Below are 20,519 nucleotides of genomic sequence, written 5' to 3'. Positions count from 1 at the left end.
TAGCATTCACCAATTGCCAAGCTGTCATTGTAAATAAGTATTTGTTCTTAGTTGACCTGCCTGGTAAAATAAAGGTCAAATAAAATAGTAATTCAGTCATGTGAAATCAGTGGAAGAGATGAAGAAAGGATGCTGGTTCATGACCACTTCTTTATGATCCTCTGTTCCTGTCTCAAAGTCTTTCAGTGCTCATCAACATCAGTCTGGCCTTCAGTCTGGCCTTCAGTCTGGCCTTCAGTCTGGCCTTCAGTCTGACCTTCAGTCTGGCCTTCAGTCTGGCTTTCAGTCTGACCTTCAGTCTGGCCTTCAGTATGGCCTTCAGTCTGACCTTCAGTCTGGCCTTCAGTCTGGCCTTCAGTCTGACCTTCAGTCTGGCCTTCAGTCTGGCCTTCAGTCTGACCTTCAGTCTAACTTTCAGTCTGACTTTCAGTCTAACTTTCAGTCTGTCAGCCATGCCACCTGTCTTCTCTCTATACTATTGTGATTCTGTCTGTTTGTCTCTTCATTGCTGTGACTGAAATCACTCCAATGTCCCCTAACTCTACCAATGATTAACTGTTTGTGCGTACGCCACCGCTCTCTGTATCCCGTCACATCTCTTCTCTGTAAATATTGACTCAGATCGAGTCTGTGTCTATCCTACAGACATGAATATACCTTAATGCCCTCTAGAACAGCTGTCCCTATCACCTTATTATACGTCATTATCACTAGGGTTTAATATTGTCCGAAAACATTCTACACGTTCTACACATCCTTCCTGCGAATATTGCAACCGTCCTGAAATAAATCTGACATAATTATACCACAGATAGAACAATGAGACAGATATTTCACAGGTTGTGTAAATGTGAAATATCCGATTGGCGTTCCCACTCACTACCAAATATGGTAGTGAGAGGAAGCCCAGTGGCTGACAGTGGGAGAAAATGGAAGGAGATGGATTTTGGCCAACATTCTGCACATTTTCTCATCTGGGAAACATTTGACCTCAATACAGTTTTCTGTCCCCAAAACTAAAATCTGTTATGAACAGAGTGGACTACATTTTGTAGATTTTACCCTTTGCCAAAGTTATTAAAAATGGCATTGTTTAGAAGGAATGCAAAGGCTAATTGAGTTATTGCACACGCTCACTCCACAGAGTAGGCGTTTCCTAATGGAAATATGCAGATGTATGCTAGAACGAGCTAATAGGATCTCGCTAGCTTGTGCTTGGCTCTGCCCACCATTTTGCTTGTTCTGCCCACTATGACTAATTTGTTTCAATTGGAAAGACAGGATGTGGTCTATTTTGGTTTAGTTATAAAAAATTGAGAAATGTAAATGGAGAAATACGGACAGGAAACTCATGGTTTCTTGTTGTATTTGTCACAATTTACTCAACTCAAAGTTCTGTCAAAGTCACCACAAAATGTGTTGATGTAGCCTAAATGTAGGCGTAAAATATGATTCGGTTATTAGCCTACAGGCTAGTGAAAATGTTATTTGTTTTAGCTTACCCATAACTTTGACTGAAAAATGCCAGCCAGCTTGTTGGCTCTTTTCACTCCCCCTGGTCCTGGCTATCAGGGGGATTCAGAAGGTTGTGGTTTATGACCTGGACCTGGCTATCAGGGGGAATCAGAAGGTTGTGGTTTATAACCTGGACCTGGCTATCAGGGGGATTCAGAAGGTTGTGGTTTTTGACCTGGACCTGGCTATCAGGGGGAATCTGAAGGTTGTGGTTTATAACCTGGACCTGGCTATCAGGGGGAATCAGAAGGTTGTGGTTTATAACCTGGACCTGGCTATCAGGGGGATTCAGAAGGTTGTGGTTTGTGACTTGGACCTGGCTATCAGGGGGATTCAGAAGGTTGTGGTTTATGACCTGGACCTGGCTATTAGGGGGATTCAGAAGGTTGTGGTTTATAACCTGGACCTGGCTATCAGGGGAATTCAGACGGTTGTGGTTTTTGACCTGGACCTGGCTATCAGGGGGATTCAGAAGGTTATGGTTTATGACCTGGACCTGGCTATCAGGGGGATTCAGAAGGTTGTGGTTTATGACCTGGACCTGGCTATCAGGGGGATTGGTTTATGACCTGGACCTGGCTATCAGGGGGATTCAGAAGGTTGTGGTTTATGACCTGGACCTGGCTGTCAGGGGAATTCAGAAGGTTGTGGTTTATGACCTGGACCTGGCTATCAGGGGGATTCAGAAGGTTGTGGTTTATGACCTGTACCTGGCTATCAGGGGGATTCAGAAGGTTGTGGTTTATAACCTGGACCTGGCTATCAGGGGGATTGGTTTATGACCTGGACCTGGCTATCAGGGGGATTCAGAAGGTTATGGTTTATGACCTGGACCTGGCTATCAGGGGGATTCAGAAGGTTGTGGCTTATGACCTGGACCTGGCTATCAGGGGGATTCAGAAGGTTGTGGTTTATGACCTGGACCTGGCTATCAGGGGGATTCAGAAGGTTGTGGTTTATGACCTGGACCTGGCTATCAGGGGGATTGGTTTATGACCTGGACCTGGCTATCAGGGGGATTCAGAAGGTTGTGGTTTATGACCTGGACCTGGCTGTCAGGGGAATTCAGAAGGTTGTGGTTTATAACCTGGACCTGGCTATCAGGGGGATTCAGAAGGTTGTGGTTTATGACCTGGACCTGGCTATCAGGGGGATTCAGAAGGTTGTGGTTTATGACCTGGACCTGGCTATCAGGGGGATTCAGAAGGTTGTGGTTTATGACCTGGACCTGGCTATCAGGGGGATTCAGAAGGTTGTGGTTTATGACCTGGACCTGGCTATCAGGGGGATTCAGAAGGTTGTGGTTTATCATAACCTGCTCATTGTGGTCACTTTGTCACAGGGAACATATCGGATGTTCCACTAAACAAACAGACAAGTCAATAGGCCTAGTAGTGTAGGACAGCACAGCGGTTGATCAAATCCCTGCCAGTCTGACTAGTCCAGCCTGTCTACTCCTTTTTGTTATTGTAACATCATGGAACAATGTTGCAAATGTCTATTTCCTCGAGAGCGTTTGTGGACACAATGTACCTACCATTTTGTTAACAGTGAGTATGGCTGGAGCTTTGTGAATGTGAGATGGAGATGGCCTTCAGTAACTGTGTCAACAGGTCGCGTGTAGCCTACACATGATAGTCAGCAATGCAGTTTATGGAAGTCATGCATGTAAGTGATGTATTCTATTGAGGACTATGTTGAGCAGGCCTATAGGCTAAATATGGTTGGCTGCTAGCGTTGTGATGACTGGTCTAGTGTAGGTTGTGAAACCAGGGAGTCGATATGTTCCGTTCATGCATGCAGCTATCGTGCATATTTACTATTTTTGCTTTAGTGCTGCATCATTAAAAAAAAATATTTGTCTACAGGACCCGTCAACATTTTTCTCCCGTAACGGGAAGGAGCTTGGTCAGGTAGTCCCAGGATACCAGTCACCTGTATTAAACCCTACATATCCCTTTATACTAAGAAATAACACTCCTCTGTGTACTCTCTACCCTCTCCCTCGACCTCTCCCTTTCCCCCCTCTTCCCTCTCCCTCCCCCTCCCCTGCTCTCACCCCTCCCTCGCCCTCACCCCTCTCCCCCCTCCAGGTGCGTTACACCCAGCTGGTGCGTCAGAAGACGAGGAAGCCAGCGGGTCGATGCATGGGAGGAGTCAGGGGCGGGGTCGGTGGCGTGCCTGAGGGTCGTCTGGGGGCAAGGGGCGGGTCCAGGAGGTCAGGATATGCCTTTGCCCACCAGGAGGGCTTTGGGGAGCTCATCACCTCTGGGAAGAACATGAGACTGTCCTCCCTGGCCCTGGCCAACTTTGCCTCCAGACACAGCTCCAGCTGGATAGACACCCTGCGCAGAAAGAAGCACTCAAACACACATCCCCCGCAGAGCGCCTCAGGAGAGAGCAGCCCGGCACCTAGCTATGTGTCGGGATCGGCTCCCCCCCTGTCCAATTCATCCTCTCTCCTGGGAGGGTCGCAGGATACTCCCCTGGAGGAGGGAACACACACGCTGCCTGTCATACTCCCACAGGTGGCTTCTGGCCCTCCCACAAACACACCTCCAGCGTTAGCTCCAGCCCAGGTCCCCTCTGCTGACGCTCTCACCCCCACCTCGGTGAGGAGTCCTGGGGGAGACTCGGTTGGTGGCTGGAACCTTAGTCTGGGCACTGTACAGGTGATATACTGTCATCTTCTTTAATCTGTTTCTCACACACAACCTCACACACAACCTCACACACAACCTCACACACAACCTCACACACAACCTCACACACAACCTCACACACACAACAGTAACCGTCTGTTCCACCTGTCCTGCAGGATGCTCTATTTGGTTGGAGGGGGGGCGCCTCTCGCACCAGCGGAACCAGCAGCCCGGGACCTCCCCTTGTTCCCAAGGAAACCAACCACACCGTGTGAGACGGACAGGCAGATGATAGAAAGAAGAAGGACAGGCTGTCATATCCCACTGGATTCTCTTGGAATACGTGAAGAAATACTACATTTGGAAGTTTGTAATACTGAAGTTGGAATGTTGGAATGGCACTCACCCTGGGTTAGGAAGAGATCCAAAGTGACAGCCATTGTAGGCGGAAGGCATACACACCCATCAACACACACGGGCATTTGTATGACACTGTCGTTGCAATAGGGTTGGTACATATATGTATCCGTCTGAAAGATAGTGTGTGGTAGTTGTGATAGACATGCTCAGACTACCCACAACCCACTTCTCTGTCTTCTTCAACCAATGAGGCAGACTGAAAGAAGCACTTCTTCATGCAAATGATGTAACCATCTGCTGAAGAGCTTGGTACCACAGGGATCCGGAGAGAAACCCCGCTCCAACAACACCGCTGTGGGTCAGACATGACTATACTATTTATACAATGGATCATATGTCATAACATCGTATCAGATTGGTTCAAAACAAAGTATTGAATTGAGTCTTTATGACAGAAGAGAGATTCATTTGATCGTCAGAAAGGTGGTGAATTGAGTCTTTATGACAGAAGAGAGGTTCATTTGATCGTCAGAAAGGTGGTGAATTGAGTCTTTATGACAGAAGAGAGGTTCATTTGATCGTCAGAAAGGTGGTGAATTGAGTCTTTATTACAGAAGAGAGATTAATTTGATCGTCAGAAAGGTGGTGAATTGAGTCTTTATGACAGAAGAGAGGTTCATTTGATCGTCAGAAAGGTGGTGAATTGAGTCTTTATGACAGAAGAGAGGTTCATTTGATCGTCAGAAAGGTGGTGAATTGAGTCTTTATGACAGAAGAGAGGTTCATTTGATCGTCAGAAAGGTGGTGAATTGAGTCTTTATTACAGAAGAGAGATTAATTTGATCGTCAGAAAGGTGGTGAATTTAGTCTTTATGACAGAAGAGAGATTCATTTGATCGTCAGAAAGGTGGTGAATTGAGTCTTTATGACAGAAGAGAGGTTCATTTGATCGTCAGAAAGGTGGTGAATTGAGTCTTTATGACAGAAGAGAGGTTCATTTGATCGTCAGAAAGGTGGTGAATTGAGTCTTTATGACAGAAGAGAGGTTCATTTGATCGTCAGAAAGGTGGTGAATTGAGTCTTTATGACAGAAGAGAGTTTCATTTGATCGTCAGAAAGGTGGTGAATTGAGTCTTTATGACAGAAGAGAGTTTCATTTGATCGTCAGAAAGGTGGTGAATTGAGTCTTTATGACAGAAGAGAGTTTCATTTGATCGTCAGAAAGGTGGTGAATTGAGTCTTTATGACAGAAGAGAGTTTCATTTGATCGTCAGAAAGATGGTGAATTGAGTCTTTATGACAGAAGAGAGATTCATTTGATCGTCAGAAAGGTGGTGAATTGAGTCTTTATGACAGAAGAGAGTTTCATTTGATCGTCAGAAAGGTGGTGAATTGAGTCTTTATGACAGAAGAGAGATTCATTTGATCGTCAGAAAGGTGGTGAATTGAGTCTTTATGACAGAAGAGAGTTTCATTTGATCGTCAGAAAGGTGGTGAATTGAGATGAAATAGCAGAATGAGTGGTTTTTATGATCAGCTGTTGTTAGACATAGTACTCCAATACACCTGTCTGTATCCAGCTGTTAACCAATCATAAACATGTCTTTAATAGGCCAAGTAATGCTGTCTACCTTCTCTAATAATGTATGACACAGTGTAAACCAATGCAGTAGTGTAGAGCTGTCCCTCTAACCTGTACAGTCTGTATGAGGAATGTCTCTGGAACCTTATCAGTGGTCCTGGTGTTTGTATTCATGATTACATATTGCTGTGTCACCATGCCCAAAGGCTTAGTCAAACCAGACAGGCTGCACGATCCTACACTCTTATGGGTACATACTACTGTACATTCTCTATCTGTCTGCCTGACTGTCTGTCTGACTGACATTTTCACATATAGTCCGTCTGTTGTTTTAGCCAATAACTTGGCAGGACACTGAGGGGTTCAGTCAGCCAACCAATGACTGAAGAATGCAGGATGCTGTCCTTGCTGGAATGTTGTAGTATATGTCATCATAAGTTCATGGGCAGAGTTTCTGTGTTCACCATAGTTCTCAGTGAGAACGCCATTTTAACCTTACAGGACCAGCAAGACTCATCTTCGTCATGTTCTTCTTCATCCTCCTCCACTACACCATATTGGTGACCTGCTGCTGGGCCCACAGACAGAACTACAGTTATATCACAGACTCTGAGCCCTACCTGTACTGGGCTTAAGAGAGAGGAGATGGACTTCTAACAAAACCTGGACCTCCATGTTGCTTTAGGGCGGACTGACTGAGGCGTTGTGAGAGACAATGGACAGTAAGGCCTCTATGCGTCCATGTTGGTTTGGGGCGGACTGAGTGTGTGGGGAAAGTATGCTAATATGTGCTTATGCAGTCAGACAGTAACCTGTAGTTACCTAGAGACTGAGCTGGTCTAGGAACAGGAGAATGTGTTAATGAATGGAGGCTTGGGAGGGAGGGATCAGGGATATTATTATTAAGCCTTAATAAATCCACAGTAATGATGATCAACCCAATTCATCCCTCTACTAGGCATGTCATCATGTAACGTACTCCTTCTATACAGCAGGGGCAAACAAACCCAGTCCTCCAGGGCCACTGGAATGATGCTTTCACTGTTGTACTCTACAGCATACAGCTTCTGGTTAGAAAGATATAGGGTGAAACTAGGTGAGACAGCTGTTGTACTCTACAGCATACAGCTTCTGGTTAGAAAGATATAGGGTGAAACCAGATGAGACAGCTGTTGTACTCTACAGCAGTGGTATTCAAAGTCCAGGTCGTGAGTGAACTGCAGTTGGATCGCAGCAAAAAAACATTTTTTATTTTTTTAGGAACAAAAAATTAAGAGTACAGATTATTGTATGCGTCAACATAAAAACATTTTGGGGAAAGATAATTTGAAAAATAAAATGTATTTATTGTTTTCTTTTAATTTTGATAAGAGATGAACATGTAATGAATTGAAGGTTATTTGTTGAATTTTCCGATTTTAAGGTTATGTTATTTGTTTTGGGGTGGCAAAAAAATGTTGTGAAGAAAAATGGCTTCCCCGGAAATTGTGTCCGGGAAAAATGGGGTCCCAGCTGAACAAGTTTGAATACCACTGTTCTACAGCATACAGCCTCTGGTTAGAAAGATTATAGGGTGAAAGCAGCACAAGCAGTCTCTGCTGGACCTGTCTCTCCCTGCTGTAGAGGGATCAAACCATCTGTAAGTCAGTGCAACACAATATCACACTCAATTTGTGCAAATATGTACAAAAAGTATTTCAGCAGATTGTGTGCGTTTTTATGTGGCTTAATTTGTGTGAAAATACAAAAAAAATGCTCGGATAACTTTTAAAATATTGTTCCTAGGTTTGCCCCCCAAAAATGTATTTTCCTATGAATGAAGATGCACAAAAATGTGTCTTTTCACACGAATTAAGACACACAAAAATTCACAAAAACACAAAATATGCTTAAATACTTTTTGTACATATTTGCACGAGTTGAGTGTGAGATTGTGTTGCAACGTGTTGTAAAGTGCTTGAATTGGGCCAGAACGCACTAGAACTGAGTATCGCACCTCAAATGTATTAACGTTACTGTTTTGAGTTTTGGCACCTCTTACAGAGTTTTGCATTAAAATATTATGGCGTTCTGCCAGTGGCACATAATTATTAACAGTAGGGGCACCCAAAATTAGTACTGTCACCTATTTCAGTCCACTTCAAGCACTGGTGTTATAGATAGATACAGCAGGTTGATGTTGGGTTTCAGTGAGAACGTTCAAGTTAAGAAAGTTACTCAAGTCTTTGTCAATCCAAAGAGGAAGTGTCAATTGAAATATAATTATTTACAGTTGACATCAAAGTATGATTTCATTTGTAGTGTGACTGTACGGGGAATAATGTTTATAATAAGGGAAACAATCAATCTAACCTATTTATAGCACTTTTTACAGACGTTTGTCTCAATGTTCTTAACCGCAACCCGTTATCCGTTATCGTTATCTCCATAACCAAAAGAGCGAAACAAGGTGAACGCGGCCTTCAGAGAAGCAGATTATTATTACTGACCATGGCATTAGGACATGCCAAGATTACCACTAAATGTTTGCTCAATCTCCTGAAAAAGCAGTGTACTACGTAAACCTAGTGTTTGTTTTGTCACATACTCTCCCCAGCGCGCTGGCCCCGCAAAAGTGCTTCTGGCCTTTCGCCCTTCAAACATGGACAGTTTTATCTGGAAAGGAGTTTGACACATGGACACGACACTATCTGTACTTTCGCAATGTCCGATTTCTGAGAGTTCATGTTGTCTGACCAGAAGAAACTGAGATTTAGGGATATATTCTCTCTGTATCGCTGAATCATTACATATTGCGGGTTAAACTTGTAACAGTAATTTCCAATTGAGCCGACATGCAGCGTTTACCGTGAATACAGTCTCCGCTAAAGCGGGAACATTACCTTGAAATTTCAATCACGCTGTAAAGCTGAACTTCCGCAATACGGATTGAATAGAGCCCGTTGGGACTGTGTGTGTGTGTGTGTGAGAGAGAGAGAGAGAGAGAGAGAGAGAGGGGGGGGTCCATTTAGCCGGTGCCTGGGGTGTAATTAGGCTATTAGGACAAATTCATGTAGGTCCCTCCCCGTTTCGTCGTTTGCAACGTTTCTGCAACAGATCTGGTGATGTCTTCGCTTCTGTTATTTTATTAAAACACAGAAGGTGGTCTGATCTATTTGAGTTATGTAAATCAACAGCTGCTCATAAAGGCAGTCCAGACCCAGGCCGGCCGAGAGGTAGTCTGGAGAGCTTGTACCGGAACAGGGCCGACTTGTATAACGTTTTTTTTCTGCGTTTCAAATGAGTGTTAATTGATGTCTGAAAGGGAGCATCTTTATAACCTAGTCTACTGATACGGTGTGATTGGATTTACCGACACAGAGAGATGACTCGTATTAAAGACGCGTAAAGATGCCATCGTGGATCAGGCTGAGGGTTCTCCTGTCTGCGCTGACAGTCCACTGCTTTCTGGACGGGACCTGTCCACGGAGAGGTAGGTTTATTTTATTACTGGATTATATCAATCAAATATTTAATAGATTGTGTTTCATGCCTATAGGCTAATTATTTTATTTTCAGTTACGTTTAGGGTGTCCTAAACAAGTGATGAAATGTCACTTTCCTTATGTCATAAAATACATTTTAAGAAGGGGCATTTTCATGGGAAAGTCCCCATGAAGTTATCAAATTAGATATTTGGAGCATATCAAATTGGGTGTCAAATGAAAGCTACGAGTTTATATTTTGGGGGAAATAAAGGCATGGATGCATTTTTCTTAAATGTTCCATCTTAAAATGTTGGCATAAGTAAAGGCTTACAATAACAGCACTTACAGTTGTCCAGGGAAGCTCTAGCAGGGCAGAAATTTGATGAACTAACTTGTTGGAAAGGGGGAATCCTATGACAGTGCCACGTTGAAAGTCACTGAGCTCTTCAGTAAGGCTATTCTACTGCCAATGTTTGTCTATGGAGATTGCATGGCGGTGTGCTCGATTTTATACACCTGTCAGAAACAGGTGTGGCGCCTAATCCACTAATTTGAAGGGGTGTCCACATACTTTTGTATATATAGTGTATCATTAGCATTATTTCCAAAAAGTTGAATTTCGTAACCTAAATATAGAACTTTGTTGACAGAGCGGTGTTGCTTTCTCATATGGACTATTGAGGATTTGACATGTTGTGGTGGTCATCTGCAAAGATGTTTCTGCTAGTCTCAAAAAGCTAAAGTAAAGTAACATGACATGTAAAAGGCTTTGAAAATAAAAAGCTTTTGGTAAGCTCAGTGCTCTGTTGACATTTTACAGAGATAGGGTACTAGGGGGTAACTAGGCCCCCCCTAAGAACAATGTCTAATTGCTGACACAAAAAAAGCTATGTTCTGAGAGAAAATAAATGGTATGTGGATGAAGGTCATGTTTAGGGGAATAAACTATAAATGGCTACAGTTTACACTTTGTTTGTTATTTAATTTAATGTTGTTTCTAGAAAAGGGGCGTTTCTTAAAAAGTACTAGACTACTGGCCCCCGGGGACGCCAGTTGCCCCGGTAGAAGATTATGACATAGGGTTTCACACAAGTGTGTTAAAATCCATTTAATCAGTTTTATATAGAAGTTATTTGGTAAGTAATACTCAAAAGCTAAAAGCTAAGTTTAGTTGTCTTATGTTAATGATTTAAATAAAATATGGGGGGGGGGGGGGGCGTGTTGCGCATATCACCATTAATATCCGCACTATGAGGAGATGTGATGTAAAGTTCTCTATTTAACTCACCTGCACATTCATTTTCTTTGTTCTTTCTGTGTGGTTCCTTATCCAGACCATCCATTATGTACAATTACACTAAATATGATTTAAATAATGCAAGATTTTAAATCCCAGCAGTCTTTACAATGACATTCAGGAGCAAACGGTTTTCAATAGTTGTTTTTAATTCATAAAACAAATATATTCATTGGAATATAATATTGGAATGGAATATAACTAATAACATTAAATTACATTGGAATATAACATTTAATAACTTAACTAATTAACTCATTGTAACATTGATGTGGCAACTCTATTATGCTCTGCTGTGCACAATTCTAATTTGTACATAGGTCACAAATAAAGCTATCCTCAGTCAAACTGGAGCACAACTCATGAGCCCACCTCCTGCACTGTCCCCACCTGTGACTGAAAACAGGGGGAGAGATGCCAAATGAAAAGCTTTCTCTTACAAACGTACGGTGCATTCGGAAGGTATTCAGACCCCTTCCCTTTTCCCATGTTTTGTTAAGTTACAGCCTTATTGTAAAATATATATATATTTTAAATGTCCTTATCAATCTATACACAACACTCCATAATGACAAATGGAAAACACGTTTTTAGACATTTTAGCAAATTGATTAAATATAAAAAACAGAAATGTCTTATTTACATATGTATTCATACCCTTTGTTATGAGACTCGGAATTGAGCTCAGGTGCATCCTGTTTCCATTGATCGTTCTTGAGATGTTTCTACAACTTCATTGGAGTCCACCTGTGGTAGATTCCATTGATTGGTTATGATTTGGAAAGGCACACACCTGTCTATATAAGGTCCCACAGCTGACAGTGCATGTCAGAGCAAAAACAAAGCCATGAGGTCGAAGGAATTGTTAGTAGAGCTCCGAGACAAGACTGTGTCGAGGGACAGATCTGGGGAAGGGTACAAAAACAATTCTGCAGCATTAATGGTCCCCAAGAACACAGTGGCCTTCATCATTCTTAAATGGAAGAAATTTGGAACCACCAAGACTCTTCCTAGAGCTGGCTGCCCAGCCAAACTGAACAATCGGGGGAGAAGTGCCTTCGTCCAGGAGGTGACCAAGAACCCGATGGTCACTCTGACAGAGCTCCAGAGTTCCTCTGTGGAGATGGGAGAGTTCCTCTGTGGAGTTGTCCTCCTTCCAGAAGGACAACCATCTCTGCAGCACTCCAGCAATCAGGTCTTTATGGTAGAGTGGTCCAAATGGAATCCACTTCTCAGTAAAAGGCACATGATAGCCCGCTTGGGGTTTGTCAAAAAGCACCTAAAGGACTCTCAGACCATGAGAAACAAGATTCTCTGGTCTGATGAAACCAAGATTGAACTCTTTGGCCTCAATGCCAAGCGTCACGTCTGGAGGAAACCTGGCACCATCCCTACAGTAAAGCATGGTGGTGGCAGCATCATGCTGTGGTGATGTTTTTCAGTGGCAGGGACTGAAAGACTAGTCAAGATCGAGGGAAAGATGAACGGAGCAAAGTACAGAGAGATCCTTGATGAAAACCGGCTCCAGAGCGCTCAGGATCTCCGACTGGGTGAAGGTTCATCTTCCAACAGGACAACGACCCTAAGCACACAGCCAAGAGAACGCTGGAGGGGCTGGAGCCAATCGTGTTTACTCAGACCCAAGGGTAAACTAACAAGCCACAGATTTGTCAAAACCCTTCAATAATTCTGTTTCTACAGGGTTTCCTTCACATTATCAGCTGGTGTCACCAGTTTGGCTTTTGCCGGTCTTTATAGAGAATGTCTAGTGACAGCAGCTTTATGGAGGTTGGGTCCACAGACAGAGAGATTGTTATACTATTTGTTTATTTTTAGTAAAGAATGTTAATCAGTAAACATTTTAACAAATGTTTTGTAGCTCTGTGACAGAGCTTTAATGGTGGGAGAGAGGGATATGGGAGGAGAGAGAAACAGAATAACAGACAGGGTGAGAGAGAAAGAGAGTTTGTTAAAGAAGAGAAGATAAATATTGAGAGGAGATGGAAGAGAGATAGACTTCGAGAAAGGGAAAGAGAAAGAGAGAAAGAGGTGGGAAGAAGGGATGTGTTGAAAGAGGAAGTGAGAGAGGGGTTGGTGATTAGTTATGCAATGTGTTCTCTCAGTTTATCTGTACTGCCCAGTCAACCACAACCATACCCCTCAATGTGTGTGTGTGTGTGTGTGTGTGTGTGTGTGTGTGTGTGTGTGTGTGTGTGTGTGTGTGTGTGTGTGTGTGTGTGTGTGTGTGTGTGTGTGTGTGTGTGTGTGTGTGTGTGTGTGTGTGTGTGTGTGTGTGTGTGCGCGCGTGTGCCTGCATGTGTTTCCGTGTCTGTGTCTCTGTACAGTATTGACTCATTATGTCTTTCTCTCTCCCTCCAGACCCCCCTCCCAGGGTGCTGGTGTTGTCCCCAGGCAGCGTTTTGGTCTTGGCCTGTAGTGGTCAGGTGGAGGTGAACGGGCTGGAGGTGATGGTTAACAGGGCCGAACACACCAGTGTCATTACCGGAGTACCACCCACCACTGTCAGCACCACAACAGACACCACATCTAACGGAACCACTGTCAGCACCACAACAGACACCACATCTAACGGAACCACTGTCAGCACCACAACAGACACCACATCTAACGGAACTACAGTCAGTGCTATAAAAGACGGCAGTGATAATGGAACTACAGTCAGTGTTATAAAAGACGGCAGTGATAATGGAACTACAGTCAGTGTTATAAAAGACGGCAGTGATAATGGAACTACAGTCAGTGTTATAAAAGACGGCAGTGATAATGGAACTACAGTCAGTGTTATAAAAGACGGCAGTGATAACGGAACTACAGTCAGTGTTATAAAAGACGGCAGTGATAATGGAACTACAGTCAGTGTTATAAAAGACGGCAGTGATAATGGAACTACAGTCAGTGTTATAAAAGACGGCAGTGATAATGGAACTACAGTCAGTGTTATAAAAGACGGCAGTGATAACGGAACTACAGTCAGTGTTATAAAAGACGGCAGTGATAATGGAACTACAGTCAGTGTTATAAAAGACGGCAGTGATAATGGAATAGACACATTTTCTACTGGAAAGGACACTATTGTCCTTACCGTAACAGACACTCCTGTCATAAGCTGGACAGATGATACCGGGACAGACAGTACGGAGAAAACCGTCATCAGGAACACTCGTGCAGGAGACCACACCCCTCTTACTGTGAGAGAAGTTAACAAAGGGAATGGAAAGAATGTGGAAGATGTAACAGAGGAGGAGCACAAAGGAGGAGGAGGAGAGCAGAGGGATACAGGGTGGAGTCTTTACACTGTCAATCAACCAGGACATACAGATACACAGAAACTATTTCCTCTTACTGGGACATCGCTCCAACCAACCAGAGACAGCGGAGTGGGAGGGGCTGACACTGAGCTGCCCTCTGATCGGTGGACTGATGCGATGGACAGTGAGGAAGAGGAGGAGGGGGGGAGGATGGTGAGGGGGCTGAGAGGGAGGTCTCAGTGGAGACTGAACGGGAGGCCGCTGATAGGAGGAGTAGTGGTGTTAGGGAGGAGAGGCGCCACTCTGACCCTGCCCTCCCTGGCGGTGGGTGACTCTGGGAACTACAGCTGCCACCGCGGGGGCAAACTGGTCTCCTCTCTGAGGGTGAGCGTGGCAGGTGAGTTATACTGATGGCATCTCTCTGTCTAACCTCATCACCTCTGGTCATTGAAGCTGACAACCATACTGTATGTGTTCTGTGAAGTGTGAATCAGCAGCAGACATTCATGGTCACATAAGAACAATGGACAAACATGATGGATTTTCCCCTGGAATGTCTTTCAGTTCCTCCAGAGAGGCCTAAGCTGTCCTGCTATAAGAGGTCACCCAGCAGTAAGATCCGCTGTGTTTGGACAGCCAGTCAACCGGTGACTCCTGTCCCTCAGTGCTACCTCCTCCTACGGAAAGGGTGAGAGCACACATCTTCTTTCTCCTCTTCCTCATTCATTTGTCTTAAATTACTTACTTTATCATACAGATGATGCCGACAGAACAGTGTGGGTGGAATACTAACTAACTCTCTCAGTCTATCAGGGTCATTCTCTCGTGTCAACTGTTCCTACTCCGCCCCGCTGTCTCGGTGTTGGTGTGCTATAGGTCATCAAGAGAAGGAGAGTAGAGAGCCACACCTGGCCTACCTGTGTGTCACCAACACTGCTGGCAACACCACCAGCCCTCTCCTAGACTTCACACCTCTGGACATTAGTGAGTGTGTGTGTGATATGTGTGTGTGCGTGTGTGATGTGTGTGCGTGCAGGCATGTGCGTGTGTGTCTGTATGTGTGCGTGTGATGTGTGTGCGTACGTGCAGGCATGTGTGTGTGATGTGAGTATAGGTTTGTGTGGATGTTTAACAGACCACTCAATAAGACACCTTGCTAACATTCTCCTCCTCCTCTCCCTCTCTCACCTTCTCCCCCTCCCTCCCTCCCTGTGTGTAGTTAAGCCAGACCCCCCCAGCTCAGTAGTGGTGAGGGGTGTGGAGAGGCAGGAGAGGAGACTGAGGGTGAGCTGGGCTCTTCCTCACTCCTGGAAAGAGAGAGACCGCTACCACGAGCTGCTCTATGAGCTCAGATACCACACCATGCCACACGGAACACAGGTGTGTGGCTTCGCATGCGTGTGTTTGTGTAATGACCCGTGTTGTTCATCTAGCTTGCTCTGTTCTGTGTGTTGGTGTAATGACCCGTGTTGTTCATCTAGCTTGCTCTGTTCTGAGTGTTGGTGTAATGACCCGTGTTGTTCATCTAACTTGCTCTGTTCTGTGTGTTGGTGTAATGACCCGTGTTGTTCATCTAGCCTGCTCTGTTCTGGGTGTTGGTGTAATGACCCATGTTGTTCATCTAGCCTGCTCTGTTCTGTGTGTTGGTGTAATGACCCATGTTGTTCATCTAGCCTGCTCTGTTCTGGGTGTTGGTGTAATGACCCATGTTGTTCATCTAGCCTGCTCTGTTCTGGGTGTTGGTGTAATGACCCATGTTGTTCATCTAGCCTGCTCTGTTCTGGGTGTTGGTGTAATGACCCGTGTTGTTCATCTAGCCTGCTCTGTTCTGGGTGTTGGTGTAATGACCCATGTTGTTCATCTAGCCTGCTCTGTTCTGTGTGTTGGTGTAATGACCCATGTTGTTCATCTAGCCTGCTCTGTTCTGGGTGTTGGTGTAATGACCCGTGTTGTTCATCTAGCCTGCTCTGTTCTGGGTGTTGGTGTAATGACCCATGTTGTTCATCTAGCCTGCTCTGTTCTGTGTGTTGGTGTAATGACCCGTGTTGTTCATCTAGTCTGCTCTGTTCTGGGTGTTGGTGTAATGACCCATGTTGTTCATCTAGCCTGCTCTGTTCTGTGTGTTGGTGTAATGACCCATGTTGTTCATCTAGCCTGCTCTGTTCTGTGTGTTGGTGTAATGACCCGTGTTGTTCATCTAGCCTGCTCTGTTCTGGGTGTTGGTGTATTGACCCATGTTGTTCATCTAGCCTGCTCTGTTCTGTGTGTTGGTGTAATGACCCGTGTTGTTCATCTAGCCTGCTCTGTTCTGGGTGTTGGTGTAATGACCCGTGTTGTTCATCTAGTCTGCTCTGTTCTGGGTGTTGGTGTAATGACCCATGTTGTTCATCTAGCCTGCTCTGTTCTGGGTGTTGGTGTAATGACCCATGTTGTTCATCTAGCCTGCTCTGTTCTGGGTGTTGGTGTAATGACCCATGTTGTTCATCTAGCCTGCTCTGTTCTTGGTGTTTGTGTATTGACCCATGTTGTTCATCTAGCCTGCTCTGTTCTGGGTGTTGGTGTAATGACCCATGGTGTTCATCTAGCCTGCTCTGTGTGTTGGTGTAATGACCCGTGTTGTTCATCTAGCCTGCTCTGTTCTGTGTGTTGGTGTAATGACCCATGTTGTTCATCTAGCCTGCTCTGTGTGTTGGTGTAATGACCCATGTTGTTCATCTAGCCTGCTCTGTTCTGTGTGTTGGTGTAATGACCCATGTTGTTCATCTAGCCTGCTCTATTCTGTGTGTTGGTGTAATGACCCATGTTGTTCATCTAGCCTGCTCTGTTCTGTGTGTTGGTGTAATGACCCATGTTGTTCATCTAGCCTGCTCTGTTCTGGGTGTTGGTGTAATGACCCATGTTGTTCATCCAGCCTGCTCTGTTCTGGGTGTTGGTGTAATGACCCATGTTGTTCATCTAGCCTGCTCTGTGTGTTGGTGTAATGACCCGTGTTGTTCATCTAGCCTGCTCTGTTCTGGGTGTTGGTGTAATGACCCATGTTGTTCATCTAGCCTGCTCTGTTCTGTGTGTTGGTGTAATGACCCATGTTGTTCATCTAGTCTGCTCTGTTCTGGGTGTTGGTGTAATGACCCATGTTGTTCATCTAGTCTGCTCTGTTCTGGGTGTTGGTGTAATGACCCATGTTGTTCATCTAGTCTGCTCTGTTCTGGCTCAAACAGACATTACTTTTTCTATTTTGTCATCTGTGTGTGTTTTTGGTTTTACTATCATTGTGGTGACCAGAAGTCCTCACAAGGTTAGTAAAACAAGGACAATTCAAGTGGGGACATTTCACCAGTCTCCACAAGGAAAACGGCTATTTTAGGCTGAGGGGTTAGATTTATGGTTAGGGTTATAATTAGGGTTAGGGGGTTTGCGGTTAAGGTTAGGTTTAGGAGTTAGGGAAAATAGGATTTTAAATGTGAATAAGGATAGTAAAACAAAAGTGTTGGTGTGTGTGTGTTGGTGTGCATGTAGATAAAAGGGACCACCACAGCCCGGTTCTACACTATAACAGATGCGTTGTCAGGAGTACAGTACCTGATCCAACTCAGAGCTAAGGAAGAGTTTGATGGCCACTGGAGTGAATGGAGCACGGCTGTCTACGCCAACACCTGGACAGGTAACACACACCAGATCTGTACGTGCTTAATTCAACTCTTCCATACTATCATCCTGGAACAGGCTAACTAGAACCATCCAGCCCATAGACAAAGGTAGCCATGACAACCCCTCCCTGTTCCTTCCTTTCTGCTCTGGTCTCTAGTCTTAACAGATACCTTCTACAGAGCTTTACAGAGTACCTGTCAACTCCCTTACCCTTCAACGGATCCTGTTCATGTACCCAGCCAGACACACACACACTCCTCTACACTAGTGGAAGTATTAGCCAGTTAGCTGTGTACGTGTGAACAGTTGTGTGGTTCATGGTGAATGTCCTTTATTACAGCCCCTGTGCCAACTGCGTTCAGCGATCTTTCTCCTGTTATGGTAAGAAACACACACACACACACACACACACACACACACACACACACACACTGGTCCTAGTTGTTTAATCTCTCTGTTTGACATCTTTCTTTCTCACATTGTCTCATTCTGTCTCTCCAGCAGGACTACACAGACTACACAGATTCTGGCTCTGGTATGACAGAAGACACATCAGGTTCGTGGGACAGAGAGCTACTGTATGTCGATTGGTTGAAGCTACAGTGTGTTTGTGTTAGAGAGAGTTAAGTGGGATATTTCAATGTCAGAAATCCCCCTACCTTACAGAAGGCCATAACAGGAAGCTAATGTCATAACCTCATCAACTGAACGTGCTTCAGGAAACACAGAACCTGGGCCAACTCATCTCACCCCATTCTTTAAGTTTCACACAAATACTGTACACACACACGTCGGTATAATAGTGTAACAGTTTATTAATATCATGACCTTTCACCAGCACTCTCTCTCTCTCTCTCCCCCTCCCTCCCCCTCTCCTTTTTCTCTCTCTCTCTCTCTCTCTCTCCCTCTCTCCCTCCCCTCTCTCTCTCTCCCCCCCGCTCTTCCTCCCCTCCCCCTCTCCTTTCTCTCTCTCTCCCACTCTCCCCCCCCTCTCTCTCTCTCCCTCCCCCCTCTCTCTCTCCCCCTGCTCTTCCTCCCCTCCCCCTCTCCCTCCCCCCTCTCTCTCTCTCTCCCTCCCCTCCCTCTCTCTCTCACTCTCCCTCCCCTCTCTCTCTCTCCCCCCCGCTCTTCCTCCCCTCCCCCTCTCCTTTCTCCTCTCTCCCTCCCTCCCCCCTCTCTCTCCCTCCCTCCCCCCTCTCTCTCACCCTCTCTCTCCCTCCCCTCCCTCTGTTTTCCCCTCTCTGCCTCCCAACCCCTCTGTTTTCCCCTCTCCCTCTCTCTCTCCCTCCCTCCCCCTCTCCCTCCCAGTCTCTGAGTCTCGGGGTGATGTGGAGGTGTGGCATCATGTCCTGTGGGTGGTTGCTTCCTGTGTGCTGCTGTCAATCACTCTGTTGTCCGCCTACCTCTACAGGTAAACCACTCCCCTCTGTTCTTCACCTCCACTCTGATCCTCACTAAGATAACAACTGTATTCAGTCTGAACAATCTATGTTAAACCCTGTCCTGTACATATCTATGGTTATCATGATTAACCATCAGTTAATTAACTAGCTGTTAATTTTGTCATCTACAGAAACAACAAGCACAACACCATTTATCTAAATACCTTCCCCTCTGTCTTGCTCCCTTTCTCTGCTCACACTGCCTTTCCTCCCTCCTTTCTCCTTCTCTTTCCTACACCCTCTCTCTCCCCACCCTCCACCCGCCCTCTCTCTCTCTCAGGCACAGGGAGAGGTTCATGTCTAAACTGTGGAGGTTGAGTCCCGTCTCCTCCTCTCCTGCTTGCCCCTCCCCCCCAGTCACAGCCCTGCCTACCCAGGAAGGACATGCCCTCGTGAACTTTGACCACCCAATCTACGGGGAACCTGTCCCACAGGAAGAAGAGAAGAAGGAGGAGGATGAAGAGGAGGAAGAAGAGGAGAAGGGGGAAGTTATTCGCTTTAACAACACAAGCTATTTTCTGGTCCAGAGCAAATGATATGCCTGCTCTTAAAACAAACCCCTTACCCTCTATCCCAGGCCCTTACTGCTAGCCCCCTGTTCCCCTAGTCCAGGCTGGAGAAGCCCTGTTATTTTACTGTTATTTCACTGTTTGGATGTGTGCAGTATTTTGTTCTCATTGGGAAAAATGAGCCAGTAGAGTAATGATGTAAATATTAATTTGTGTGTCTATAAAAAAGTATTGGGTTTTTGTAAATCATTTTGTCAGAATGAAATAAATAGTTTTGAATACAAACTTGTGTAAAGACAGTTTATTTAGAAAATGCTATTCTGAGTGTATAATCACATTTGTAGTGAAGGAAATGTATTTGTGACCAGTAGGTGATGGTAGTCGTCTATAAATGTTTTGTACACAACTAGGATATTTTTGTTTGGGTATACATATGTATGCCATTTTTACTGGGATCTGTCACTGACAATGTACACAGTGTACAAAACATCCGATTCAATCAGTGTAGATGAAGGGGGGGACACAGGTTAAAGAAGGATTCTTAAGCCTTGAGAAAATTGAGTCATGGATTGTGTACCAGGACCCCTGGGGGTAATAACCTATCCACAGGGGGTTCTTAAGAAGATTCATGAACATGCCTACTGCCTAAATGCACATGACGGGGTACTTCAGGGGTACTCCGGGCAGAGCTACATGTCGCTGGTGGTAGTGTAACCAAGGTACTCCAGGCGCGTCTCCTTCCTGAGCGGTATGACGGCTGCGTGGTCCCATGGTGTTTATACTTGCGA

The 20,519-nt window shown here is 45.0% G+C and overlaps 2 protein-coding genes across 4 annotated transcripts in view; both read left to right on the top strand.

The window, feature by feature from the left end:
• LOC120047298 (phospholipid-transporting ATPase ID-like) overlaps window positions 1-9,002 on the top strand; it is a 44,280-nt gene extending 35,278 nt beyond the window's left edge. The window contains exons 23-24 of the mRNA XM_038992823.1: window positions 3,609-4,187; window positions 4,334-9,002. Coding sequence (XP_038848751.1) covers window positions 3,609-4,187; window positions 4,334-4,432 — 678 coding nt within the window. The 3' untranslated portion in view covers window positions 4,433-9,002. The remainder of the gene's footprint in view (window positions 1-3,608; window positions 4,188-4,333) is intronic.
• Window positions 9,003-9,223: 221 nt separating this feature from the next.
• LOC120048805 lies at window positions 9,224-20,016 on the top strand. 3 transcript variants are annotated; one of them, XM_038995039.1, is made up of 11 exons: window positions 9,224-9,571; window positions 13,243-13,447; window positions 13,487-14,529; window positions 14,697-14,820; window positions 14,938-15,116; window positions 15,352-15,512; window positions 17,649-17,793; window positions 18,121-18,161; window positions 18,282-18,336; window positions 19,089-19,191; window positions 19,503-20,016. In XM_038995039.1, exons 1-11 carry the CDS (start codon window positions 9,490-9,492, stop codon window positions 19,756-19,758), a joined length of 2,394 nt encoding a protein of 797 aa, XP_038850967.1. In that variant the 5' UTR covers window positions 9,224-9,489; the 3' UTR covers window positions 19,759-20,016. The 3 variants fall into 3 exon arrangements, with proteins under 3 accessions (XP_038850967.1, XP_038850966.1, XP_038850965.1); XM_038995038.1 differs by having other exon boundaries at window positions 13,243-14,529; window positions 18,285-18,336; XM_038995037.1 differs by having other exon boundaries at window positions 13,243-14,529.
• The last annotated feature ends 503 nt before the right edge of the window (window positions 20,017-20,519 follow it).

This window comes from Salvelinus namaycush, chromosome 5, assembly GCF_016432855.1.
Source record: "Salvelinus namaycush isolate Seneca chromosome 5, SaNama_1.0, whole genome shotgun sequence".
Lineage (NCBI taxonomy): Eukaryota > Metazoa > Chordata > Actinopteri > Salmoniformes > Salmonidae > Salvelinus > Salvelinus namaycush.
This window is presented reverse-complemented; position numbering and strand designations above follow the sequence as displayed.